General features: G+C 33.8%; 5 protein-coding genes across 5 annotated transcripts; 3 read left to right on the top strand and 2 right to left on the bottom strand.

Annotated features, from left to right (window-relative positions):
• Nucleotides 1-122: 122 nt before the first annotated feature.
• Nucleotides 123-4061, bottom strand: LOC101268050 (NADH dehydrogenase [ubiquinone] flavoprotein 1, mitochondrial). Its single transcript, XM_004232220.5, has 3 exons — nucleotides 3913-4061; nucleotides 1353-2825; nucleotides 123-403 (listed from the first exon to the last, which is right to left on the bottom strand). Exons 1-2 carry the CDS (start codon nucleotides 3913-3915, stop codon nucleotides 1365-1367), a joined length of 1464 nt encoding a protein of 487 aa, XP_004232268.1. The 5' UTR covers nucleotides 3916-4061; the 3' UTR covers nucleotides 123-403; nucleotides 1353-1364.
• Nucleotides 4062-7525: 3464 nt separating this feature from the next.
• On the top strand, nucleotides 7526-13094 carry LOC101268336 (ferredoxin-thioredoxin reductase catalytic chain, chloroplastic). Its single transcript, XM_004232221.4, has 6 exons — nucleotides 7526-7981; nucleotides 8552-8664; nucleotides 11524-11573; nucleotides 11704-11775; nucleotides 12425-12485; nucleotides 12696-13094. Exons 1-6 carry the CDS (start codon nucleotides 7873-7875, stop codon nucleotides 12738-12740), a joined length of 450 nt encoding a protein of 149 aa, XP_004232269.1. The 5' UTR covers nucleotides 7526-7872; the 3' UTR covers nucleotides 12741-13094.
• Nucleotides 13095-14643: 1549 nt separating this feature from the next.
• On the top strand, nucleotides 14644-18932 carry LOC101268634 (uncharacterized). The gene is made up of 8 exons (XM_004232222.5): nucleotides 14644-15032; nucleotides 15128-15204; nucleotides 15303-15433; nucleotides 15590-15639; nucleotides 15760-16262; nucleotides 17086-17166; nucleotides 18303-18365; nucleotides 18606-18932. Exons 2-8 carry the CDS (start codon nucleotides 15160-15162, stop codon nucleotides 18648-18650), a joined length of 918 nt encoding a protein of 305 aa, XP_004232270.1. The 5' UTR covers nucleotides 14644-15032; nucleotides 15128-15159; the 3' UTR covers nucleotides 18651-18932.
• A 14-nt stretch (nucleotides 18933-18946) lies between these two features.
• Nucleotides 18947-19782, bottom strand: SAP11 (stress-associated protein 11). The gene is made up of 2 exons (NM_001319992.1): nucleotides 19631-19782; nucleotides 18947-19524 (listed from the first exon to the last, which is right to left on the bottom strand). The coding sequence occupies exons 1-2, from the start codon at nucleotides 19733-19735 to the stop codon at nucleotides 19063-19065; spliced, it is 567 nt and encodes a 188-aa protein (NP_001306921.1). The 5' UTR covers nucleotides 19736-19782; the 3' UTR covers nucleotides 18947-19062.
• A 4413-nt stretch (nucleotides 19783-24195) lies between these two features.
• On the top strand, nucleotides 24196-26808 carry LOC101243948 (U-box domain-containing protein 40). The gene has a single exon (XM_004232224.5). It carries the CDS (start codon nucleotides 25119-25121, stop codon nucleotides 26562-26564), a length of 1446 nt encoding a protein of 481 aa, XP_004232272.1. The 5' UTR covers nucleotides 24196-25118; the 3' UTR covers nucleotides 26565-26808.
• The last annotated feature ends 727 nt before the right edge of the window (nucleotides 26809-27535 follow it).

Below are 27535 nucleotides of genomic sequence, written 5' to 3'. Positions count from 1 at the left end.
CTCAAAAGATGTGAAATCTAAGTTGGAGAAAGAGCGCAAGACTATGAGCAGATAACATGCCTGAGCAACAAAGGAATTTCGAGGCCAAAAAAGTACAAAAGCTGTTAATGGGAAAATTGGAATTGCCAAAGTGTAGATCTTATTTAACGCAACATGACAAATATTAAAGCATCTTTCAACTACCAAAACCATGGCAATGATAATGTAAGGAAACATTAAGACATTAGATGTACCAGCTCTGAAACATAAATTACCCATTGGGCCAACAATGTAACAATAGTTCTACACAAGTTTGATAATAAAAAGTGGCTGGATATAGGGAAGCTCTGCGTCCTGCTTTCCCCTCCCACATTCATACTTCTGGTACTTCTCAAAATTTATTCCCATGGTATCAAACAGCAAACTGAAAGGCAGAGACATGAAACGATTATGAAATAGCCATGCCGTGATACATACAAGTAATTTAATTATTCAGCAAGTATGAAAATCAATATTTGAGGGACATGACCAATAGGGAAGGCAGGGGTGGTGGGGAGGAATCAATCTATTATAGCATTGTACCAACAATGATCAGAGTGGTGAAGTCGGTATGCTTCAAGATTAGACATCAGTGCTTAAATTTGTCAAAGGCAGGGCTGGTTACAGAGACTCTGTGTAGCAATTCAATAGGATGACTATTGACAAGTATATTTAACTTCATACATGAAGATGGAATATGCAAAATGTTGAAGATCACAGAGCTGTTTAGATCATTTTGCTATATTCAATTAGATTATAACTACAGGCACACCTTTCAAGCTTTTTTTCATTAATTTCTTAATTTTTGGAGAGCCGTGTCCCTCAATTTCAGTGATCAAAGAACACATTCCCATGCACAGGGTTGTCATGCAACATCCACTAAAGTCGCCAGTTTTATGACTGTTCCTGCTCCTTTCTTTTTTTTTTTTTTTTTTGGTTTCTCCTATATTGGTCAAAAGAAGAGTCCGGTTGGAAGGAAATTTTGGTAATTCTTTGTCATGACAGAAATAATTGAAGTTGCATTGACCTAGCGAGAGGTCAGCAGTATTACAAAAGGGCAGGAGATAAAGTTCCTGAGAGGTGTACCTTGGGCTTGGAGTATTTTGTACATGTTACTATGATCTTTGATAATCCAAACAACAAGAGGATAAAAAAAGACCCATTATCCGAACAAAAAAAGGGAACTAGAAAGAGTTTGGAAACCAATTTCACTTTATTAAAGTTTACAGCATGCAACGAATTTTTAGATGAATGTTTTATTAAGATGATGATTCATGGTTACTATCAAGTATCAAACACTACAATGTAAATGTAACAAAAGTTTAAGAACCAACCTCATAAAAGAATCAAGCAGCAGCTGCCTGTTGTAGCTCCCTCTCTGCATGCTCCCTGATCCTCCTTTCTAGCTCTGGTCTAAAGTGCCTAATAAGACCCTGTACTGGCCAAGCAGCAGCGTCACCCAAGGCACAAATAGTGTGCCCTTCAATCTGTTTTGTCACCTCTTGGAGCATGTCAATCTCTTCCAACTTTGCATTGCCAACCTTCATTCTTTCCATGATCATCCAAAGCCATCCTGTGCCTTCCCTACATGGTGTACATTGACCACAACTCTCGTGCTTGTAGAAGTACGAGAGCCTTGCAATTGCATCTACAACATCAGTTGACTTGTCCATGACAATTACAGCAGCAGTTCCCAACCCTGACTGCACAGCTTTGAGTGCATCAAAATCCATAAGTACATCCTCACATATGTTCTTGGGAAGCAGTGGAACAGATGAACCTCCTGGTATAACAGCAAGCAAATTGTCCCATCCTCCACGCACACCACCACAGTGCCTCTCTAGCAGCTCCTTCAATGAAATACTCATTTCCTCTTCAACTGTACAGGGCTTGTTAACATGGCCTGAGATGCAAAACAGCTTTGTCCCGGCATTATTCTTCCGGCCAAAACTAGCAAACCACTCTGGACCACGCCTTAAGATGGTTGGTGAAACAGCTACTGTTTCAACATTTGTAACAGTTGTTGGACATCCATATAGTCCTGCATTAGCTGGAAATGGAGGCTTCAATCTTGGTTTGCCTTGTTTGCCCTCAAGGCTCTCCAGAAGAGCTGTCTCTTCACCACAAATATAGGCACCAGCACCAAAATGAATATATACGTCAAAATCATAACCAGATCCACAAGCATTTTTCCCCAACAATCCAGCTTCATAGGCTTCTTGTCTAGCCTTCTGAAGGCTCAACCTTTCATTCACATACTCTCCCCTGATATAAATATAAGCAGCTCTAGCTCTCATCCCCACTCCTGCAATCAGACAGCCTTCCAACAACTTGTGTGGGTCATGCCGCATGATTTCCCTGTCTTTACAGGTTCCAGGTTCACTTTCATCAGCATTGACGACAAGATATGAAGGACGGCCATCTGTTGTCTTTGGCATGAAGGACCATTTGAGACCAGATGGAAAACCAGCACCACCACGTCCTCGAAGACCAGATTTCTTCATTTCATTCACGATCCAGTCAGAACCCTTGATGACAAGATCTTTTGTTCTGTACCAATCTCCTCGCTTCATGGCACCTTTGAGGTAAGGGTCATGCAATCCGTAGAGATTTGTGAAAATACGATCCTCATCTTTAAGGCCACCAAAGTGAGTCCTCTCGGGAGGTGGGGGTGGGGGTGTAGGTTGGGGAGTGCTAGCAGTTGATGCAGCCTGAGTGCTAAATAACCTACCATATTGGCCCCATCTTTCACTAGAACGCTGAGCTAATGCAGTTCGTTGTAGAGAAAGAAGGCCCTTTATAGGTGCCTGTTAGAAGAACATGCCACACATCAGTAATTTTAGCCTCATAAGAGGCGAGACTGAGCAAGCATAATTACAAAGGTAAAAGATTGTATTATACTGCACTAAGCGATGGGTCTATGCATCATGATTGCAAAATACTCTCTTTTTCTAGGAGACCAACCACAACACAACTCTTTTCCAGGCTTTAGATGGGGTACACTTTGCTAAACTCACCGAAGCAGAGTTGATTGAATAGAAACATAAGATCGAGAGAGTAACAGTAACATTTCCAAAAAAATTATTCCCAAAATAGATTGTTAATACCTGATGCTAAGGGAATTGCACAAGAGGGGAAGAAACAAAAAGAATACCCTCCTTTTGATGTCTGGGTGGGGGAGGGGAGGAAACACTTACGCAAAACATCTCTAACTAACTGTTTTCAAAGTTTAGGTACTAATTTAATTTACATCTACCTCTCTAAAATAAATACATAAGCCTTCCGAAGTAATAGAGTATGAAGGTTTTCTTTCCCTGAAAAAAGAAGCTTACCTTGAAAGAGCTTAATTCAAAGTACAGCGGAAGACTACACTAACTCCTTATTAATCTATATACATATAACTCATTCTAAATTACAAAGTTGAAAACACACACAAACAAAGAAAAGAAGCTACGGAGTCTATGAATTAAAGAGTTCTGATAAGGAGGTTAGGTTCAAAATATGAACTTGCATAACTTATAACATACTCCAATCTAAAAAAATAACCCATTTTTTTTCAACGAAAGCAGATCAATGAAGCAACACCTCTCCTGAATAACTTATCCAGGAATCAAAAAAGATCAAAAGCAATACCCACATGTGCTAGCCAAATAAAATTTAGGGTTCCTCATCATTCATCTTTCTAGGAATACCATGGCCATTCGAATCAGTTAAAATTAAGCCACATCTCTGAAAATATAAATTTGCAATAAATATCCTATGAAGAGTACCAAAAGAGTAATCAACGAACAAACCGAGGACGCATCAAAATGCACGTAAGGCGTATTCTCACAACAAATTTTCATTTGTATTTTGGTGGCGCAAAAAAATTACAGATCGAAGATAGGGACTTACCATGAATATTGAAGCAGAAATGTGATTAATCGACGAAATTCAGCTGATTCTCCAGCAGATTAGGGTGAGATTGAAGCTCTCTTTCTCATAAAAATAAGAAAAAAATAAGGGAAAATGAAGCTGTTGCGATTTGTGAATCATGACGGTCCACGTAGTGGGCTTGATGGGTATGAAATATCATGATGGGCCTTAGTGTTCAGGAAATGTCGTAATGGGCCTTAGTGACACCAAAGTTAAAAGATTTATCGTCTGCCATTAATGTACCAATATGATCGAAATATGCAAAAATCATGTATACCAGTGATATACATTTATCGTCTGCCATTAATGTCCAATATATACCCAAATATTATATTCTTTCCCTATTTTAAAAGTTAACAGATATAGCTTGAAAAATTACTCTTTTGGTTAATGTTAGGTTTGGATGTGTACATAGACAAAATTTAAATATCATCTAAAAACAAAGCCATTAGTGCTAATGAATCCTCAATACACACGCGTGTGTTAGAACATTTGATAATAAATTGTTCTAAATGCGATAATAATAATCGTAAGAGTGGTGTGTAAATAATTTATTATTATCGTAAAAAAGTAAGATGTTGTTTTTGCTAAAAACTCGACTAAGCTAAAACATATAAAAAAAACTAAGACCAATGCAGAGAAAACAACAAATAGTAGTAGAATTGAAAAATAAGTTAATAGAAGAGTAATGATAACGTAGTATTTTAAACAAGAGACATAAAATTAAACCATACATGTGCTTAGAATCAATCCTTGTTCGATACTAATTTTATTTTTAATTTTTCACCGGTGTTTATATTCACATTGAAGTCCAACTAAATTTAAATTCGTGCGGAAAAATTTTACGTTAAAAATAAAGTGCTCCGTAAAAAAAATGACTATGTATCAACGTTACCTAAATCCACCACGTCTTGATTAAGGATAAATGAGTCCACCATATTTCTCGTAGGTGGTTCAATACTAGATTAACTCTTGGCCTAATACTTTCTACAAGATATAGAAAAACACTATACGGATCCGTGATACATTGTTGTTCATAATTCCTTTGTATCTCAAACTTTTCCCCATTGTTTCAATCCATTGTCATATAAGAACATGTGCAAAGTGTTAATTACTATCTGGAATCCATACAATCTCTCCTTTATGATTGTTGTAAATAGAGATGTTGTTGTTGACAATGATGGCAGCTCAATTATATGCTTTACCCATGCCTCTGTTTCACTAGTACCATTTGAGAATATACTAAAAATTTTATGACGAATGAGGCACAAGTGTTATGTGGTAGACAAAATTTGTATGATCCTTCATTTATTTTTTGACAAGTAGTTAACTGGGTCCTATTTCAAAAAAAAAATAGCCCAAACTTTTTTTCCCTCTCTTCCTTTTGTGACGTTTTTCCCTCCTTCTCTCTTATTTTTTATTTTTTTATTTGATTTCTCTTTCAACCATTGTTACAAATTTGCATTTTCATATTTTAATAATTTTTAAAAAATGTTCATAACACTAATATAAATACGTAATCATTCTTTCAATTTATGCAATGTTTTTAAATTTTGAAATTCAAGTCAGGTGAAATTTAATAAATATTTTATTTATTTACTTTCCTTGCATGTTTATTAGAAAATGAGTTAATAAAATGATAATTTTATTCCTTAAAAGACTTCTTTCAACTTTACAAAATTTTATTTATACTTTTGATAAAAAATAATTATTAGAATTAAAGAAACTATTAAAATACGAAAAATTAAATACAAACAACTCTTTATTAAAATATGAATAAATAACATAAAATAAATAAAAAATAATATAGTAAAATAAAAACTTGTACAACATAAAAAATCAAATCAAAATTCACTACATAAAAAAGAAAAAACAGAAACTAATTAGATTAGTTAAAGACATTTTAAATGAAAACAAAAAATATATTGAAATAAGTGTAAAATAAAAAATAATTAAAGAAAAGCATAAAGTAATTAGATTAGTTAAGAAAAAAACATTTTTAAAAATAAAACATAGAATATATTGAAATAAGTGCAAAACTAAAAAAGAAACACAAATTAATTAGATTAGTTAAGAAAAAATGTGTTCAAAAAATAAAAACAAAAAATATGTTGATAAGTGTAAAACAAAAAATAAAAAATATAAACTAATTAGATTGGTTAAAAAAATTATTTTAAACAAATAAAAGTAAAAACATATTGAAATAAGTAAAAAACAAAAAAAAAAATTAAAATGACTTAATAGATGTCACTCGACACTTGGCAGATAGTTTAATCCCATTTATTAATTAAATAATACCTCATACAAGTATAACTTAGCATACCTAATACAAAATAATATTTTTCAAAATATACACACAAATTTTACTGAAGCATTCATCAACATCATTCTTGTCATTTACAACTAGTGCAACTTGTCCCTTTATTTCTACTATTGTATTCATCATTCCCGTTAATGTAAATACTCTTTCATTAGGGAACGATATTGTTCTAATTAACTTTTCTCTAACAATATTAATCACAACAATATTAGGTCTAAATCAATTTTCACAATAGATTCCGTCTATACAAACACAGTTACTTGTAGTACAAAAATTGGGCATCCACTCCTCGGATATAACCCTCCACAACTTGTCCACTTATATGGTAAAAATTAAGTATTTAATCTCATGTACTAACCTATTTTGAAAGAAAACCATGTACCTCATTAATACTTATGTTTATAGTCAGTGAAATTAAAACCGAAGAGGTAACTACTAATAATTATTGATTGGGAAAATTTTTCAATGTCTGGTACTTTAGGAAGAAATACATGTTCTTTTTATGAAAGGATTACGAATCGCGACATCTCCATTTTAATTCTATAAACAAAATATGCCGTTGATACACAATGATTGCATATTATGACGAGTACGAAAACAGGTCTCATCCAAATATTGGACGAGGCAATTAGCTAAATCTTCATCTCCCAGAGATAAATTATAGATGACAATTTTTGTAGTATAATTTACCCGTTATAGTAGAAATTGTGCAGCCGAACTTTTATAATGTGCTTCAATGAATATGACGATTCCGATATAAGGGAACAAAAGTATTTCGAAACACACCTAAATGCATTAAAGATTTTGGCACAAATTCTTTCAAAATTTCAAAGATACATTTTTCTTTAGTTTTACAAATCATAATATATCTTTTCGTTAATGGAAGATGAATTTATTACTGAACTGATGATTATTAATGATTTTATAACTGTTTCTATCAATATTCTTAACTACATAAATAAATATCCCTCTTATAAAGGATCATGTGCAATTTTATCTATGAAACTGTCTATAGAATTATATGTTCTTCGAATGATTTTTTTTTAAACTTTTCTACCTTTAAATGACCTAATCTTTCATTTTTATGCTTTAACAATTGAACTTATAGGAATAGAGCATAAATTTTTTAGAAATTAAAATCATGCAGAAACAAAATATATGAGTAAATTAATGTTTTTTTTGGTTATGAATGACATTAATTATAGACCTAACATGAAATAGGAAAAATGTACAAATGACCCTAAAAAGAATAGTTGGAGTATGGACCAAGTCGAAAAGCCCATTCATAGAGAAGATGTCCAAAAGCCCACGCGAAGTTGGCGTAACGTAGTGAAGTAACGGAAGCGGGTGAACAAGTGGCTCTGTAATTTTCTCCGACGATATTGCAACGAGTGGCGCACGCGAGACCCGTTTATTAATTTATTTTAATTATAATTTTTCTTCAGATATTAGGTGAAAAGAAAAGGAGAGAACGGATAGTAATATATAAATATCAACGCTGTACGAAAGAGATTTTTTCCTTTCCGAAGTTGTGGTGGTTAACAGAATCACATTTTTGACTCAATCGGAAAGTCGGAGCAGAAAACGAGACAACGAAGCAACAACTACCGGAATCCGCCATGAGAACTCTTCAAGCTTCCACCTCCTACAGCGTTGGCTTTGGAATTTCATCTTTTGCTACTCGTCCTAAGCCTTCTTCTACTCATCGCTGCCTCACCGTAGCCAAAAGTAATCATTGATCAACTTCCTACAGTTTATAGATTCTTCTTCTGATTTCCTCTCAGTTGCCATATTTTTGGAAATAAAATGCTTTGAACTAGTTTGTGTTTATTGAGTTCGTGCAACTGTGAATTCTGTTTTTGTATTCAATGTTATTTCGATTTCAGTGTTTTCTCTTTTCGATTTTGAGTTGTTAGTTTGCGTATGGCGATAAGATCCTGAAATTCGATCCATGGAGACTAATTGGATGTTAAAAGCGTTTCGAGCTTTAATTTCTTCACATTTAGTCTTGAGTTTAGAGTGTATATACTGCTGCTATAGCTCTTGAAGGCTCATTATAGTTATTTAGTCTTGAGTTTAGAGTGTATATACTGCTGTTATAGATCTTGAAGGCTCATTATAGTTACCAGGGATAAGCATCTATAGATTTATTTGTGATTTCTTCCGAGAAATGATAATAGTATTTATTCAGCTAGATCAAATATAATTGGGAAGATCAAATCAACGAAATCAGTAGAAGTTGATCTATTGATTTTACTGAAATGGCTAATTTCATGGGTGTGTTGTTTGCATATGTAGTGGAGCCATCAGAGAAATCTGTTGAAATCATGAGGAAATTCTCGGAGCAGTATGCTCGCAGGTCAGAAACATATTTCTGCATGGACAAAGGTGTTACTTCTGTGGTCATCAAGGTACTTTCTTTTCCCTTTCTCATCTAATGATATATTGTGCATTTACTATCCACACTCATATGTTTACGTCTTTAGTATGTGTTTCAAATCATATTTTCCATTTAATCTCAAGGTTTGACACTTGATTGTTCTTTTCTATTTTACTTAATGAGAATATGTTTTAGGGATTGAATTGGGACTGGGGCCTTTCGTCTCCATGAAAGCTGTCTTCGGTAGCTTCTTAATTTTGTTTTGTATTGCCGCTATAATTTTGTGACTGCTGCATTAGCACTAAACAGAGTGGGTTATTAACTCACTATTTCAGCTCGTGGTTTCTGTGTTAGCTGGTAAGTAAGTTACTGTAAAAGTAATAACTTTAATGTTGAAAATTTACCATTTCATGCAGATATTGTTTTTATGCTGTTAAATTGACCAAAAGTCATCAGTAAGCACAGTGCAGTCAGAGTACGACAACTTATACAAATGTTTTGAACGTTAGGATACTCCCTCCTAGGCTATAAAGTGAGAATTTATCGTATCTGCTTGGAAACTGTATTGTCGTTTTACTAACTCCAAGATAATGGCATTCTGTATACTTGAAGTTTAGGACAAGCTGCAAGTGTGTGATGTCATTTCAGTTCCAAAAAGTTGCTTCTATACTATAGCTGCTTGATTATTGTTGAATAGTATTTTGTTGCTCAGAAGTTCTACTTTGGTCTTATTACCTCATAAAAAAAAAAGTGATACCTTTGGTTTAGAGCTTGAATAGCCAATCACTTTTTCCCAGGTATCCTTCACTTTATATTTCAGGTTTAGGTGTGTGTTCGTGTATCTTCTAGAAGCATATTTCTATGTAAGTTCGTGAAAGTATGAATTTAAAATTGTGGAGCTGTGGAAACTCTTGAACTGAGGGGATATCAATTATCAAAGACTTATAATGAGAGATAAACAATAGCACAAAGCTAATTATATAATAAAGGACAGTTATACAAGGAATTTTTAACACAAAGAAGGGAATAAGAATTGAGAAACTTTTAATAATGTGAGTACAAGATTTACCATCTCATAAACAAGATAGAAGAATAGATTTTATCATCTCATAAACAAGATAGAAGAATAGATTTATCTCAAGTTTCAGAGAATGTGACTGTGACGGAGTTAATAGATTGCTAAATACAAGCCAATCACAAAGATCAATCCAACATGCTGTCCTTCTTTTGAGATGGAACAGGACAGAATTCAATCCTTTCTTTGTGAAGAGGCACTGGAAGCATCAATACCAATGGGCGCACCCACATAAGGGAAAGTCTTGTGATAATGTGGAAGGTGCTCTTCTAGACTGTGTTAGGTAGTTGAGGATCCTCTTGGTGTTCTTGGTTTTGTTGGGTTACATTCCGCAATTACTTATTGATAATAGCTATTAGCTACCCACCAATAAACAACTATAATGATAACGATATGATACCAAAAACATTAGAAATAACAACCGAGGTGAATGGGAAGTTGATGCCAAAAGAACATAGGTTTTTTCCCTCAGTTTCTGCACTCCTTGCTTTAACTTTAGAACTACAGCCAGCTCAATCCATTTTTCCATCCGATGATCTTCACCCTAGGACTGACTCTGTTCAACTTCCATGAAAATGATTTTAAAGCCTTATCCACATCAAAAGTACCCTATAGAAAGAAGTGAATCTTATATGCTACTATGATAAGTATCCTATTGGGTTTTGATAGAGAATCAAACATAAGGATGTATCCAAGGGTGTGACAGAACGTGGCTTATTAGTATCTTTTATTGGTTTGATGCATAGTGATTGTAAATGGTCATTATGACTTTTCCCTTTTGATGTTGGATGCTTAGTGTCTTATGAGGTTCTCCAAATTATATTGCTGTACAAAGAATAGAGCTATCACATTTTAGAAATTTGAATCGAGAACATACTAATGGAGTTTGTGGGCTGGACATGAATGTATGTATGTTATACAAAGACTCTATCAACAACAACAACATACTTGGTGTAATCCCACAAGTGAGGTCAGGTGAGGTCAGGGGAGGGTAGTGTGTATGCAAACCTTACAAGCATTCTTAAAAGAAAAGGAACAATAGCTATAACAAATAATACTACAGTCGAAGTACAAGAAATAGCATATAGTAGTATAAATCGCCGAAGAAGAAACTACAAGTCACATGCATGCAAAGTACCAAAAGTATCCTTGTAAATGAGTAATGGTTAGAGTTACCACATATCTTTTCGTTTTAAATTAATGGCGGCGAGGGTTCCAACATGACAGAGTAAAGCGAGGATACATGGACTAAATAGTTTCTAAAAAGAGAAATGTGTCATTCTTTTTTAACAAACTAAAAAGGAAAGTGTGTTACATAATATGGGACGGAGGTAAATATGGTTTGAGTACAACCTATCTACTGTTTTAGTCAAATATACACAAATGTTACCTTCTCAAAATAAAAATATGGGACGGAGGGATTAGTCAAGTATAGGACCAAAGTTTAAGTCTAGATTCAAAGAATACTCTATGACTAATTGGCATATCCTTATCCTTGAAAAGCAGTTTTGCTACAGCAATCCGTTCAATTTTATGGGTAACTGTTTTTTTAGGTTAGGGAACTCCTTTACTTTCACAACTTATTAAGATGTTTTACTAGAAATCCATATCAGAAGCATATCACGTTTGACTGATTTATGTGCATAAGAAAGACATTCACTTTGGTGGAGCTTAGTTGATTTCTAGTTTTGTACTGCTCTTGTTATGATGTCTTAATCCCTACTCACAGTGGTTTCTATATTCCTTATTATTGAAACATCTATTCCTACAGCGAGGGCGGAATTTAATTAATGGTATTCGTTGACCTATGCTTAGGGTTTGGCAGAGCACAAGGATACATTGGGTGCTCCACTCTGCCCCTGCAGGTAAATATTCGTTCCTGACACATATGTTTTGATGGTTTTCATGCTTTGCTCCTTCCCAGTTACCGCAGTACCTTTGTAATTTCATCATTACCATGAAACTATACCATATTGTTGTCATTTTAATTTTCAGGCATTATGATGACAAAGCTGCAGAAGCGCAGCAGGGCTTCTGGAATTGTCCGTGTGTACCAATGAGAGAGAGGTAAGCTGTTTTTGCTTGTGTTCAGAACTGGTTGTATTTTGGGCATGTCATGTCATGTTTTTTTTTTTTTGTCTTGCTGAGAGTAAAAACAGTACCAGAAATAGGGGATTCAATAAATCGAAATCAATATAAATTCTTTGTATTCTGTGATGGCATTTTTCCTCCTTTCTGTTGGAGATACTTTCTTTTAGGTTTGCCGCTAGCTTTTTGGTAAGATAAGGCTTCATTAAGTGTTTTACTTTGAGCTTTTAGGCCTTGAATATCTGAATAATAAATCTTTGTAATGCATGAGAGACAGTGGTCAGCAACTACAGTTATGGGTGCATGAATTTAAAGATAACTTGTCAGTTGCCCTTGTGTCCTTTGGTTGTTCAACATGCTAAGGTCTGAATTGTACAGAAGGGTTTGATATATTGTGGTTTCTGTTTGGATTCTGCAAAGAAAATTGTCTGCTTGACCAGAAATGGAAACCTTGACCGGAGAAGCCATTTAGTGTTTCTAGCTCAATTATGTGTGCCATCATGTATATCTGGTATCACCCTTTTAGTCTGCATTCTCTGAATCCAAGTAATCATGGATAGTAATATTTTATCATTTATAAAATCTCCAAAATAAGGCTCCGTATCTTTCTTATAAACTTGCATTACAGGAAGGAGTGTCACTGCATGCTTTTTCTGACCCCTGATAATGATTTTGCTGGAGAAGAACAGGTAAACCAAATGCAAATATGCGAAGCTTGATTTATAGTTACCTTCTTAGATTTGAGTATTTGGTCTATAGCCCTTTTCCTCTTTTGGCTATCTGACTCCCTAAGGGTATTGTAAAAAACAAAGGATTACTATTATATGCTGTCATTGCCTAGCGTGTGTCTTGCACTTATATCTGCTACTAAGGCGACTCTTCTGTCTTTTGTTTCACAGACGATTACTATGGAGGAGATTAAGGAAACAACAGCCAACATGTGATGCTCGGACATCTTATACATGCTATGAACATTACGTTTTTGTTGTACATGTATATTTGAGTATTAGATGAAGAGCAACAATCCAGTTCTGATGTGACATGTTGCTGAAACCCCATCCATTACATTGTTGTGATTCTGATCTCGTCTAGTGAGATTGGGTGGGTGAATAACAGTGCAATTATGCTAACTGTTGTGTGATGCATCTAGATTGTATGAGTCATAACTCATATTAGGGGATTTTGGGTGGCTTCAGCTTCAGCTAATGCAAATCCTGATTTTGTATAAAACTGGAATCAATTTCCAAAAGCTGCTTTGTGAAGTTCAATCCCAGTCGTCTGACGTGTTAATAATGAAATGGAGACATCTCTCACCTTCGCAATGTAAGCCTGTTTATATGCAATGACGTCTGTCATTGTGTCATTGGCTCTTACATATACACACTGGCGAACATGGGCTACAATTTTACCGGTTTGCACTCGGGAAATGTAATCCCAAATGCGAGGCTAGGGAGAGAAGTTTCTGTGTAATCATTTTCAAGTTAGTTTGATTTTCTGATGGGAAAAAAGCGACCAATTATTAGGTAAAAAAGTTGATACCAGGTAAGAGGAAAATAAGGTACAAATCATGATGAAAATTTAGGATCCATCAAAAAGGAACAATCGGGATCAATGATTCTTTATTTGAAATGAGCTTCACAAAATGAAAACCTGTCTTGTAAAATTTTACTTGAGAGTTATTTGAAAATTGTTTCATCTAGTTAAGACACTTTGGAGTTCTTTCACCCTAAGGATCAAATATTTGCATTTGAAATTAAAAACACTTCTCACAGTTGTAAATATAATGACTTTTTCCTTTTGTTGAGGTTTGGATAGACCATTACTTAAAGGAAGTTAGAGAGAACTAGAGATCGCCTTGACGTATCAATTTATAGCAAATATTAAAGATTAATTTATGAAAGGGAAAAAAAATTAGATCAATTCCACTATCATGTTCGTATTAACAAGAGTTTGATATTGAACCTTACCTTATGAATTAATCATCAAAGGAACTACAAAAAAGGAATATTATGCTTGTTTGTATAAACGAGGGTTTGACACTGATCCCTACCTTATTAATTATTAACTTAAATTTTTTTTACAAAAGATAAAAAATCTGTATCTAAAAATAAATGTTAAAAGGCCAATGTAGTCATAAGGGACCATCTGGATTATGTCTCTGAAATTACACCCAAAATCTAACTGCTTATGGGATCAAAATGGAGTAAAGAACATGGAGCCAAGTGGGAGTAGGAGTTGAAATTGTAAGTACTAGAAGTCTAGAACAATATTGCCAAGTATGACTGTTAAAAGAGAAAAAGCCTAAAGTAGTCCCTTCGTTTTTGGGCTGAGATTTAAGAACATCTTTTATTTTTCATTGTTTATTAATAATCTCTATGGTTTATAATATTAGTGCATCATTTGTCCTCTTCCAAACTTTATCTTTTTTAATTATTGGTTTTGTCAACAATTTAGCTTAAGAAATTTTCAGTTATCGTCTTTTTCATTTAGTAAAAAAAAAAAACTCTCCAGGAGAAAAATATGAGAAGAAAAATGTTTCTTATTTTGTTCAATTTAAACATCGTTGCAGCTAAATAAAGAATCCATATTTGTCTTTGGATTATTTCCAGCACTTTCAAGATATTATAATATTGCTTTAAAAGTAATCATATGAATGTTTTACAAGTATAATAGACGGTTAGATTCAAAAGTTCATACATAAAGAATGAACAAACTGAAAGTATTGTAACATAACAAGATTGAGCCTAACACTTTAGATTGGAGCAAGAACTCACACATAAAAAGAGGCATATTAAACGAACTTTTATTAATCCTTAATTTTAATCAATTTCATAATTAATAGTAATGCTCGCTCGATCATAAATCACTTCAACTTTCACTTATTTACAAATTAATAATACTCTCTTTGTATGTTAGAATCTAATGTGATTAAGAAATTATAGAAATCACATCTTTAAGATAACAAGGGAGAAAGAACAAACAAACATACAATTTTATCGTAGTTAGTTAAATAAAAAGGACTATTAGTGCTGAAAGTGAAAAAAAATATGGATGTGTTTGAATCTAAACCAAAAGATAAGGGAGTATTTCAAGTTTTTTCTCTGCGCAAGTGAAGATTACGGATGACGTGTCATGGAGACCAGTAGACAAAATAAATGAGGAAAAAGAGGAGGGACAATTCTTATAGCGACCTTGCTCGCTGAGTTTTGGAGTATAGACATATGGAGTATAACCAGGTAGGTATCTCATTCTCTTTCACCTCCCATTTTTTAGGGTTCCTTCATTTCTATTGACTATCGATTGTTGCATCTTGTTGCTGCAATCCTTTCAGATTTAGCTGTGCATAAGTTTTGACCATCTCAAATGTCAAGGCCACAGGTCACCATCACTTTGGGACGCTCGGGTCAAGTAAGCTTTCTCCACTGTTTTTCGCTTTATGGATCTGTTTGGAGGTTTCTTAATTGTGGGTTCAATTTTTTCTTAATTTGTTACTGTTAAACTTGCAGAAAGTGGTTAAGCGATCATCAGCTTCTCAGGGTAATGGTTTTAGTCAACAGACATTGTCAAGAGGCAAAAGGTCATTAGGAGAGACCTATAGGACTGACTCTGAGGATCCTACAAAATCCCTTCGTAAACGGTAAAATCTTTTGTTTGTTGTTCTGGTTGAGCTAATGTAGGTTGTATCTAATTTATTGTTTTCAGAATAATGGAAGGAATATAAAAAAACTATCAAAGTTAGAGTGGTAGTTTTGATTTTATTTGATAGTGGAAGTTTTGCTATTGTTTTTGCAAGTGTGCGAGGGGATAAAGATGCAGGAGGTTCCAGATATGGCAGACAGAATGGTATTATCTGAAATATTTGTCATTACATGTTGTTTTGTTTTTTGGATGATTCCAGTTTCCTGTGTCATTCTTTGGTCTAGCATATTAGCTCATGTTTGGTACTGTTACTGTGATGTAAAGGTGCACGCATTGGGAAAAATGACCTCCGACTGAAACTAATGCACAGAAGAAGGCAAAGGGAAATTCATCTGCAGATTGAAGAAAGAAAAAAGGAGCAGCATAAGAGGATGACAAGAAGTGTTCAATCTGCAGAACAATCTCACAAGAGGCTTGTCACCAGCAGCCAACCGTCGTCAGGAGCTAGCGAATTGCTTCAGATAGAGGCAATTAGATCCTCCTATACATCACAAACTGCTGCTGGTGTTAGATCAAGATCCCCTTATAGACTTGCAAACGATTCTAAAGAAGTCTCTTCTTCAAGGAATATCACTGCAGCTCAGCATGTACCGTCAGTAAGGCCAGCCGAAGCTTCAAGAATGGTTCATATGGCAGGATATGACCTCATCGACTCTTCTCAGCTAAAAGTCCTTACCCCTGTGACCATGAGGTCAGCACTGGGTGCCAGGAATCCATTGACAGGTCTTCCCTCTGCAAATGGAGGCATGCTACACAGACCATATCCTGTACGAACCTACTTATTGTTCATCTTACTGAATTTCTATCTTGAATCATTGCTGGTAGAATTCTTGTCTTATCTTGAACTGGATAACTGAAGTAGGTATTTTATGTGACATTCAAGATCATGAGCTCGGCTGTAACCTCTTTAGTATTTTATGTGACACTCAAGATCATGAGCTCGGCTGTAACCTCTTTAGTTGTTCTCCTTCTGGGGAACAACACAGACAGTGTTACTTAAACTAGCAGATCAGTTTTTACTCGAGATAGTTTTTCTGGCTCTACTCCACCCTGACATGCTTCCTGCTATTTTTTGTCAAGCCAAATTGTTGCCTATATTTTCTCTGTATGCTGGACTTTAGCACTGCTTATATTTAAAATGACAGATTGCTGATGGAAGTTAAATTACTATGGCATTGTTTGACCATGTTCAAGAATTGCCTTGGTTGCTAATGCTCATTGGAAATTTCTTTTGTCTGCGTTGTTTTACTATTATCTGTGTGATTTTCCTACAATTTTTTCTATTTCTCCTTCCTGCAACATAGCATTCTTTGCATTCCTTTGAATGATATTGAAATTTCAGGGAGTTATATTGAAAACTTTTATGTTTATTCATATGTCAATATTTCTGCATTGCTTGTCAACAAAGTCCAAATTAGTTGTTAGTTCTCACAATTAATGTCTTTCTCATAACACCATCTTTTCTTAGCTACTATGGATTTTTGTCTCATTTCCCTTTATGCCTGGTATGAAGGAGAAGGGAAGAAATATTTGTAAATGGACAGAATTTATATGAATATCTTAAACATTGTTCTATCTGGTGTTGTACAGGATCAACCTCCTTTGACCGTTGCCAGTCTATTAAATTCGCTCGGTTTGGGGAAATACACTATCCACTTTCAAGCCGAGGAGGTGAATAGTACTATTGTTAAATGATGAAGCACATGTTTTAGTTTTTATATCGTTTCTTTGTTATTACATTATCTCAGCATTATGAGCATTTTAAATATCAATTCTGGTACTGTGGCTGAAAAAGTCTCAAGGCTGAACTAGATTTCACTGCAAAAAGTAACAAGGTCATGGCATGTAGTTTCATGTTGAATAGAGAACCTTCTCGTCTTCACAATAAAAGGATTATTTTTTATGAGGAGCAAGATAAAATGGTACTTAATATTCTGCATTAAATCTTTTCTCCTGGTGTACTTGATTCCTATTGCACACATATATACAGTTAGCAGGCTGCTCATTATTTAGAGAAGTACCTTCTGTTATGTGGTGCGGTGGCGGAGGAGCCAGGAATTCAAAGAAAGTTCTTTTGCCATAGAGATTCAACAGCTCAAATATATACAAAAAAATGGTTCTTCCCTATCTACAGTGTAGTTTTTCAATGGAGGGGGTTCAATTGATTCCCCTTGCACCCTGGTGTGATGAATATGTTATGTGACAAATCTTCTAATAGTTGGTTAGATTTACGTGTTCGAACCCAAATCAATCTTTGAAGTTTCTTCGTTTGTCTGCATCACAAATTAATTATGTCACATGTTACTTATCCCATGACATTTCCTATTTAGTCCATTTGATCTACCTCTTTGTCTGTCCTCCCAACTAATCAACTTGTTAATAGATACATTACGGGCCTTTCAAATTCTTTACATAAATGTCTTTTGTTGTTTATAATGCCTCCTGAGGTATTATTTGTCACCTCGAAGCCCTTCATCTCTTCTGTTGTCCTCCTGTCTGATCATGTGCTCATCTTGGACTTCTAATATGAGATTATTACTTGTGTAAAGGATAGTAGCCTCACTGCTGTTCACAAATTGAAAGTTGCACCATTGGCCCATAACATTCTCAATCATCCTGTATTTTCCCCATCCATGTCCTTAGTGACACGGTTCAACTGAATAATCAGCCCATCTCTTTTATCTGTTTGTTCACGTGCCTCGCTTAATGTTTTTGATTAAGTGATTTAGTTAACTTTGCCAAGAACCTGAGATATCCTAGTTCAACTCCTTTCTTTAGTGATGTGATGCCTGTTTTACCCATTTCAGGTAGACATGGCTGCACTGAAGCAAATGGGGGACCGTGACCTGAAGGAATTGGGGATACCAATGGTACGTGTTGTTTCAGTCACCTTATTTGGAGGATCACACTGTTCACAAATTCTACTGCAAGTTCATATATGCTAATTTTGCTATGCATGGTGACACCTATTCACTTCCCTGAAAATAATGGGATATTATCTCGTTGGGGTGGGAAGAAGGCTAAGCTTCTCTTGATTATACTGAACTGTTGGATAGTTGCTACGCTTGTCCCATTTTAGCCTCTAATTGTTGCATTCTGGGGATTTGCAGGGACCCAGGAAGAAGATTCTCTTGGCTATGCTTTCCCAAACTTAGAAGACCTGTGTAGTATGGTAGTTATATTTATTCAATTCAATGCTCCTGTTTCTAAGCTGAAGTTATCAAGCTGGCTGTTCTTGGGAAATGTATATAAAGGGTAGCGGTATAATGCTGGAGTATTTGGCTGATATTTGTTGTATAATAGACAGTATATAACAGTGAAATTATCTCTTTCGTTTTTGGGAGAGGCTGATCTTTTTGTGAATTTATTTTAGAGAACTGTTCAACATGAGATGCGGTTTGAAGTTATTCATATAGAGAAGATTATATGATTCCGAATTGTTATGTCATTCTTAAATTCGTTGTTTTATCATAGAAGGGAGGGAGAAATTGAAAATAGAACAACATTGTTTTCCATAAAATAATGTAATTACAAAAGACAAATGAATAGTAATGTGCTGTGAAACGATCAACAAGCTTTCACAGAAGGGTTCGCAGGGCTTGGAGATGAGGCACGACTTTTATTCCCACAATCTTTCCCATTCCTTGCAAGCAAAGCAGTCAAAAACTTGTTATTGGGTTCCTTTAGCAACAGCTGTGATGATGAAGAAGTGGGGTTACAGGCGTGATCAGCAGGGAACCTGTGTCTGAGGCAAACTTGAATCCGGCATATCTTGCAAGTGCTAGTGTTTGAGAAGGTCAAAATCCCCTTGCATCTTTTGACAGGACAGGTAGGTTTCTTCTTCTTCTTCTTAGGGTCACAATCCCCAGATTCCTCGTGTTTTTGTAATATTGCTTTGTGGTCTTCAACTTTACAGCCGGTAGTTTCCATGGACATAGAACAAATTTCGCAAACCAAAACGATTCGGCTGTTAAAGTCAGATTTTGGGCATTCATGAGACTTGCATGATCTATGTTCCACACAAAATACCTGCACATCGCAACAATGATTATCAAAACCTTTGAATATTTTATACAGTAGTGTATGTCCAAAAGCAAAATCGCAAAGTGAAGGTGGACGGATAAAAGTGGCAAACCTTTAAACAGGCATGGCAGGTAAAAGGGAGAAAATCGAGTTGATGGCAATCAGATAGTTGGCAATGTCTACCTAAATCTGGATAGGCTTCTGTTCCTCCTTCCATTTTCTTCTTTCGTGTATTTTTGTTCTTCTAGTTGCCTGGAATAGAGCTTTCATGGATATATATATATATAAGATTTTAGGATGCTTGGCTTGGGCAATAAGCCAGAACAATTTACAGGTCGGCTCTCCTAATTCATATGTGAAAGCCGTGGAGACGCTGCATACGCGCTTTCGTCATCAATCGGATTCGGGTCGGTCAATGTAAGTGACCCAATACGATCCGGAAAGTTAGCCTTCTGGGCCTGAACGAAGCCCTGTATCCATTCAAGGCCCAATAATGGCACAAAATTTTCGTCTTTGCGTATGACAACATTAGTACTAAGATTTGTGTTTAATAAGGTAGAAATTATTAATCAAACAAGATATTTTATATCAAAAGGAGAAAAATAAATTACTTTACTTATTTACCAAAGTTACCTTCTTTACTCCTGATTATTACTACTTACTACTATGAATTTTATCAAAACATCCTCCAAAGGGTGGATTAATTCAAAAAAAATTGAACGAGGTAGGAGGTGAATCCATTAACTGATCAAATACTATTAAAAATAAAAAATAACTTTTGTCATACAAAAACAATAATTTGTTTGCAATAAGTTTTGCATTATAAGTCACTGTATACAGTAATTTCAAAGTCCAAATTCACCAACTCCAAGGTTTGTCATACACTTGTAGGCCAAAAAAGTTTGATGCTAATGTATTTTAATACATGCTCTAATTATTTTCCCACCCTTCCTCTATTTAGAGCCTGTTTGGCTCAGCTTAAAAGCTGGTCAAACTGATTTAAAAGCTGGTTTTTGACTTATTTAACTGTTTGACAATACTCAAAATAGCTCATTTTAAGTTAAAAAAACTTATTTTAAGCCAAAAGTTAAAAGTTGGGGTACGGGTGCTTTTTTTTTTTTTAGCTTATAAGCTGTTTTAAGTTGACCACATCTTTATGTTTTTTCCCTTAATATTTTTATACAATCTCCAAATTACCCATATAACCCTAACATCTCTTTCTTCTATTTTTCCCTTTTCACGTTTGACATAACAACTTCAGCACTTTTATCCAAACGCATCACTGCTTATTTTAAAAATAAATTTCAGCACTTTCAAAAGTACTTTTTTAAAGCTGCTTTTATTAAGCCCATCCAAACGGGCCCTTAGTGTGTTGTTCACTTCTAATTAACAAAATCAAGAGACAAGATGCACATGCAATCATGCACGAGACATCATTGGAAAAAATTCATGGAATTTATAAAACATAATAAACAGACGTGGAGTGACTATGAAACATCATTGGTCAAATTTTAATTTATCAACATTTTTTTTTTTTAAAAAAAAAAGCAATTCAATTGAAGAGCGCAAAAAAGGGTAACATTTGACTTGACAAAATTCACATCCTTCTTGGTCTTAAAGTCAATAATAGCTCTTCCATATCAATAAATAAATAAATAAATAAAGTCCCTTGCCCATTTGTAAAGTGGAAATTCCTTTGCTTTTATAAAGTTTCTTCTAAAGCATAAATGCTCTCTCGTATATTATTTATTATATACAGTGTTATATCTATATTTTCTTTAATTTTTAGCTTGGTGTAAAGGACCACAACATCCATAATAAAAAAGGAAATATTATTATTAATCGTCAAATATGGTAGATCAGATTAATATTACTAATAAATATTTTGTTCCAGATGTCAAGCGTAAAATTGTTATTACTACCTTTAATCAAAATAAATTGGTAGGTAAGTAATTATTATATATTTCATGAAGCAAATGCGAGCCAGTTAAGGCTCATAAATTATCAAAGTATAAGCAACGTGCGTAAAGTTTTATATATGTATACTCATGTCAATCAATAATTATTTACTAGCTCTATAGCATAACAAATTTTTATTGCATGAGTATTAATTAAGCAATAATGAATAATACAATTTTTGACAAAATTTTCCAAGCTGAGGGAATGAAATTTTGTCTCTTTACATGCTTCTTCATAATTATATCACCCCATGAACTGATTTTTTTATACTGAATTATTAATTTCACAATTTTATTTTCTTAATATGATATTACTAGATTCAACTTTATTATTAGTCTATGCAATATCAGATCTTATAGTTTAGTACGAATTTTTTATTAGATTTATTTTGTTAAATATTTCATTAGTTTATTTTTACTTGTTACTCTTTATCTTAACACACTCATTAAGAAAGTAATTTATCAAATTATTCCTATTAATTGATGTGTATACTGAAGTATTTGATCTTGGGAAATATTTTGAGAATAAGTATTTAATACTAAGGGTAAAAATATGAAAAAAATAATTATGTCAAAAATAACAAGTAAAAGTAAAAATTTATTTTATAAATAAAGTGATACATAAAAGTGAATTAAAGAGTAGATTTGATATTCATTTTGTTAATATAGTTTATGGTCATACTTTTCTCGAGAAGCCAACACAAAAATCTAATCCCACAATAAAGTTTCAATTTTCAACCAATATTTCAATTGGAACCAATTAATTGTCGATTGAATTAAAACAGATTGTGGTGGTTTTGAAAAAGGTTAATGTCCCACAATTATTATGAAAATGAATTGTCATTTGTCGTGGTAGAATAGATTAATTTATTAGTAAATATGATACACGACAAAGTCAAAAAGGATCTCTCTATTTTAGTGGTTGTTATGTTAACTAATTGAACATTTTTGCTTTTCAAAATTAAGGAGGATTATTTTGTGACATTTACGTGAATATATTAAAAGCAAATTAAAGACAAAAGGGTTAAGGACCATCCATAATATATATATATGAACTTTACTTGTCAATAATTGTTAGATGACATAATTAATGAGACTTTAAGAATTCTTGATGGAGACTTTACTACGAAAATTAATTTTCAAGACTGATTAAACGAACTTATAATACAACTAGGAGAAAAGAAAATATGATTCATCAGGTCAATTTTCTTACACATAATAATAACATAATATTAATAAATAAATTATTGAATTCTCGATGCATATATTATATAAATTAATCCTCATATTCCAAAGATTATAAGTGTAATAAAAACATTCATTGATATATAATCCTCTAAAATGATTAATTATTCCATAATTATTGGGAACGAATTAAATCAAATAGTTTTATTTCTTATTTTTTTTTCTGAATAATAATTACTAAGGGGCGTTCGGTAGGCTGTATTTAAAAAAATAATTCATATATTAGATGTGATATAATTTAATACTGTGTTTGGTAGGAATGTGAGCCTATGTATAACTAATCCATGGATTAGTTAATACATCCTACATGATATTATGTGATGTATTACTAATACCTTCCATTTGGAGGTATTAGCTCTAATAGCTGAGACTAATCTTAAAGTAAAGACAAAAATACCCCTCAAATCCTTTTAATATTTTATTTATTTTTTTGATTTTATATTTTATATTTATACTAATAAAGTTATTTAAATAAATTAGCTTACAAATTGTATTATTTAGATAATAATTTTTTGTTTCTAAAATATGAATGACTTAATCTATTTATTATTAATATAAAATATTATAATCCGACTAATATGTTAACAATTCATAAGTAAAATATTGTCTCTTAATGAAAGTTTATTAAACATTACACAAGTAGTCTAAAACAAGAGATGTGTATATATATATACACACATATCGAGTATAAAAATAGTTTAATTTATTTTTCTATATTTTTATTTTATTTTATGATAAAGAGTTTTTTAAAATTTATTGATACAAAACAAAGTTCAATAAATTTTCTCTATAATCATTATAGTTGTGTGACTTTTTGAGTTATTAACTCTAATTTTTTAAGATGACAATTATTTACTCTCAAATAATTTAAGTGAGAAAATAGTGAACATGACAATAAAAATTTTATTCTCCTAACTAGTTAAAAATGTTATAAAGAAAATAATATTCTCCGTTAATTATCTGCTTTGACTCAATTACATGAAATACAAAATCTCATAATAACTCTAAGGTATAATTGAAAAGTTTTTTTAAAAAACTTTTAAACCACATACAAAATTATATAAGAAACAATGAATCAAACACTTTATAAAAATAATCTCTGCATTATTCATTTTTTAATCAAACGACCCCTAACAGTATTCGGTAAATGCTAATAGTGATTAAAAAAAAAAAGGGAAAAGAAGAAGAATGATGAGACTACACGAGTGTTGTTTCTTCTTGGAGGTTTCACTCAACTTGCAAGGGTGTCATATCAATGCCTTAACACTTTTTAGACTTTTAATATCATAAAGTTTAATTGCTGTTTTTTCTATGAAAGGAGCAACTTCATGTGCTATCTTTAATCATCAAGAATGTACCAAAAAAAAATATAGTCATAAAGACACCAATATATCTCTTTCATTCTCATCTCTTTGCACCAATTGCATTACCTCTCACCCCATAAAATAATTGCTCTTCCTTTTAAATACTTTATTATTTTTTCGATTCACTTTTTAATTATTTATTATTTTAAGAACAAGATAAATTTTTTCATGTTATTATATTTCCTCAATATGAATTACTTATTTTCAATGACAAGTAAAATTAAAAATAGAAGTTCAAAAAGTTACTTTTGTTCATAGTTCTTTTTTCATATTTGTCAACGTATAATTTGCTTGTCCTCCGTCACATAGTTCTTAAAAGTTACTTATTCATTACTACTTATTTTTTAGTTTCTCAAAATTGAAGTGTAAATTACAAGTTAGACAAGTTCTTAATTTCCAATATTTATAACTTAAAAAGAGTCTTATATCATGAATTCCTGGTCATTATACGATCCTTTTAAGTTTGAGTTTAGTAGCCACTCTTTGATCAAAATTAACAAAATTCAATTTATAATTGTAACATAATAACGAAAAAAGAAATCTACCTTCAAACTTAGGACCCTATTTACGTAATTGAGATTTTTATATTTATGTCATAGTCCGATCAAATTTAATATTTAATATCGAAAACAAATCTGTATTTTATACATTTTTTATTAAAAATGAGAAGTATTCACCCTCCAATAATGTAATGATCCTGCTTAAAAAGTAAAAACTCAAGACCGTAATTTGAGTTAAAAGCTCAATTCCAATATGTTCCAAATCCTAAATCTTAATAGGAGCCATTTGATTAAAAAACAAAAATGGTTGGAAAAAGAAAATACGAGTACAGAGCTCTCAGTACTAAACATCCAATTTTCTGTTTCACTATCAGCTTCCTCTCTCCAAATCTCAGTCTGTCATAATGAAGATGTACACTTTTGCTCATCTCCTCAACAGGCTCAAAGTTGAATTTTTGAAACCTTTTGTTTTCATTCATATTTGAACCTCAAAGATTGAATCTTGAAACTTCTTTTTTTTTTTCTTCATTGAAATGGGTACTAGCAAGCAAAGATGGAGAATTTCATTTCACAAGTCTCCATCAAAACAACCTCCTATTCCTATAGAATTTGTCTGTCCTATTTCTGGTTCTCTCATGGCTGACCCTGTAATCGTTTCTTCAGGCCATACTTTTGAGCGTCATTGTGTTCATGCCTGCAAATCACTTTCTTTTACCCCTGTTCTTCCTGATGGCTCTGTTCCTGATTTCTCTACTGTGATCCCTAACTTAGCTCTCAAGTCTACAATCCTCAATTTTTGCCGTTCTTCTTTTCTTGACCCACCAAAACCCATCAATTTTCTCACAGCTGAAAATCTCGTTTTCACATTGAAGGCCACCCGAAAACCCCAAGATGCTACAAGATTTAATGGCGTCCGGGTTATGCAGACGGAAACTGAACTGAACCGGGTACCGAGTCACATATCAATGAGTTCAGAGGAATCTGTGACTCCTAGAAGTGGACCCACTTATTACTCTTCGTCGTCAGCCTCTGACTTTGAAACCCTAAACCCAAATTCCTTTGAAGAAGATGAACTACTTGTGAAATTGAAGAGTTCCCAAATATCTGAACAAGAAGAAGCTGTCATCTCGTTTCGAAAATTGACCCGAACCCGTGAAGAAACCCGGTTCCAGTTATGCACTCCGCGTATACTTTCAGCTCTACGTGTACTCATCACTTCAAGGTATGTTTCTGTACAAGTAAATTCAGTAGCGGCATTGGTAAATTTGTCGTTAGAGAATCGAAACAAGGTGAAAATTTTACGGTCTGGAATTGTTCCGTCTTTGATTGACGTGTTGAAAAGTGGATTCCAAGAATCACAGGAACATGTTGCTGGTGCACTTTTCAGTTTAGCGTTAGATGATCAGAACAAAACTGCAATTGGGGTATTAGGAGCTCTGCCTCCACTTCTTCATGCCCTTCGATCTGAATCGGAACGAACTAGGCATGATTCGGCTCTGGCTCTATATCACCTCACTTTAGTTCAGAGTAACAGGGCTAAATTGGTGAAACTCGGGGCGGTTCAGGCATTACTAGGCATGGTTAAAACGGGTCATATGATGGGTCGGATTCTGTTGATACTTTGTAACCTGGCTGCGAGCTCTGAAGGGAGAGCAGCAATGCTTGATGGGGGTGCAGTGGAGTGTTTTGTATGTATGTTGAGAAAGGGAGAGTTTGAATCGGAGTCGACTCGTGAGAATTGTCTTGCTGCATTATATGGACTTAGTCATGGTGGCCTTAGGTTTAAAGGGTTGGCAAAAGAGGCTGCTGCGGAGGAGCTGTTGATACAAGTTGAGGAAATGGGAAGTGAAAGGGCCAAGGATAAAGTTAGAAAGATATTGGAGGTTTTGAGGCAGAAGGATGAAGAGGAGGAAGTTGATTGGGAGAAGTTGCTTAATTCGGATGATGATATCAGTCAAGCACGGATAAGTTCTTCATAGCTCTTGTTTGTTTCTGTTTCTTCACTGTATGCTATTTCATTCCTTTTTCTGAGAAATGGCTTGTAATTAGGCACGGTTTTCTCTTTGCATAGCTTCGGATAGCATGATTTTGGTTTTGGTTTTGCTCGTCGTGTCTTCTGAGGTCATGTGACAGTTGACATGGTAAATAATGTTGGAGGTGTAAAGAAAGATTCTGAACAGTGTGTTTTAGTTTTTGGAGAAAAGAGGCTGTCTTTAACATGAACTCATTGTCTCCTAATACTCTTCAAGCAATGCTATTTTCACTTTCTTGTGTGCCTGAGGCTTATTCTATGCACTGTTCGTGGCTTCCACAAGCCGCTGTCTAGTAATTTGGTATTTATGCTGGAGTTGATTGATTGCTGCAACTGCGGAAGTTGTTAGAGAATTGTTATTCTCATGTTTCTTTAAGGTCTGCATTGCAATAAACATTGCTGCAGAGCAAATGCAATGAACTCCAGAGTTGTTTTTCATTTTTGAGCATCTTGATGCTCAAACAGTGAAAGCAAGAATGAAGAGAGTGTACCATTGACACAATCTTTACTCTGATGTGATGTGTGGTGCTACTGGGAAGGTTACAATTTCTGCACTAAAATTTTTACACTGGACTTTTAGTGCATGAGCAATAGCTACAATTGCTCAAGTATTTTTACACTGGGATAAGTTAATGTATAACTTCTGAACCCTGCTTAGCCCTTCCATTCTCTTTTATTTCCTTAATGCTGACTTTTACATGCCAACAATTTTGAAAGATTTTTCATTACAGATTGTATTGTCATTTTTTTCGTTTCAATTACTTGGTTCGATTGATGAAAGATATGAACAGGCCCTGCTATTTATGCCTTATATCTTCAATTGATATGTTTGTCTGAGTGAGATGGTTGATCTTCATCTTTAAAAGATTGACCTTACAACTGTGTGCTGTGCTTCTCCTTCTGAAATATCTCCATGCT

This window comes from Solanum lycopersicum, chromosome 2 (genome assembly GCF_036512215.1).
Source record: "Solanum lycopersicum chromosome 2, SLM_r2.1".
In the NCBI taxonomy this organism is placed as follows: Eukaryota; Viridiplantae; Streptophyta; class Magnoliopsida; order Solanales; family Solanaceae; genus Solanum; species Solanum lycopersicum.
This window is presented reverse-complemented; position numbering and strand designations above follow the sequence as displayed.

Excerpts from the sequence above, each read along its gene's own strand:
- LOC101268634 (XM_004232222.5), top strand. The coding sequence starts at position 15,160 with ATGTCAAGGCCACAGGTCACCATCACTTTGGGACGCTCGGGTCAA. Across the intron at positions 15,640-15,759 it reads CAGATATGGCAGACAGAATG|GTGCACGCATTGGGAAAAAT; the intron begins GTATTATCTGAA and ends TGTGATGTAAAG. Across the intron at positions 18,366-18,605 it reads AGGAATTGGGGATACCAATG|GGACCCAGGAAGAAGATTCT; the intron begins GTACGTGTTGTT and ends GGGGATTTGCAG.
- LOC101268336 (XM_004232221.4), top strand. The coding sequence starts at position 7,873 with ATGAGAACTCTTCAAGCTTCCACCTCCTACAGCGTTGGCTTTGGAATT. Across the intron at positions 7,982-8,551 it reads CTGCCTCACCGTAGCCAAAA|TGGAGCCATCAGAGAAATCT; the intron begins GTAATCATTGAT and ends TTGCATATGTAG. Across the intron at positions 11,574-11,703 it reads GCTCCACTCTGCCCCTGCAG|GCATTATGATGACAAAGCTG; the intron begins GTAAATATTCGT and ends TTTAATTTTCAG.
- LOC101243948 (XM_004232224.5), top strand. The coding sequence starts at position 25,119 with ATGGGTACTAGCAAGCAAAGATGGAGAATTTCATTTCACAAGTCTCCA.
- SAP11 (NM_001319992.1), bottom strand. The coding sequence starts at position 19,735 with ATGGAAGGAGGAACAGAAGCCTATCCAGATTTAGGTAGACATTGCCAA. Across the intron at positions 19,525-19,630 it reads CCTGCCATGCCTGTTTAAAG|GTATTTTGTGTGGAACATAG; the intron begins GTTTGCCACTTT and ends TGCGATGTGCAG.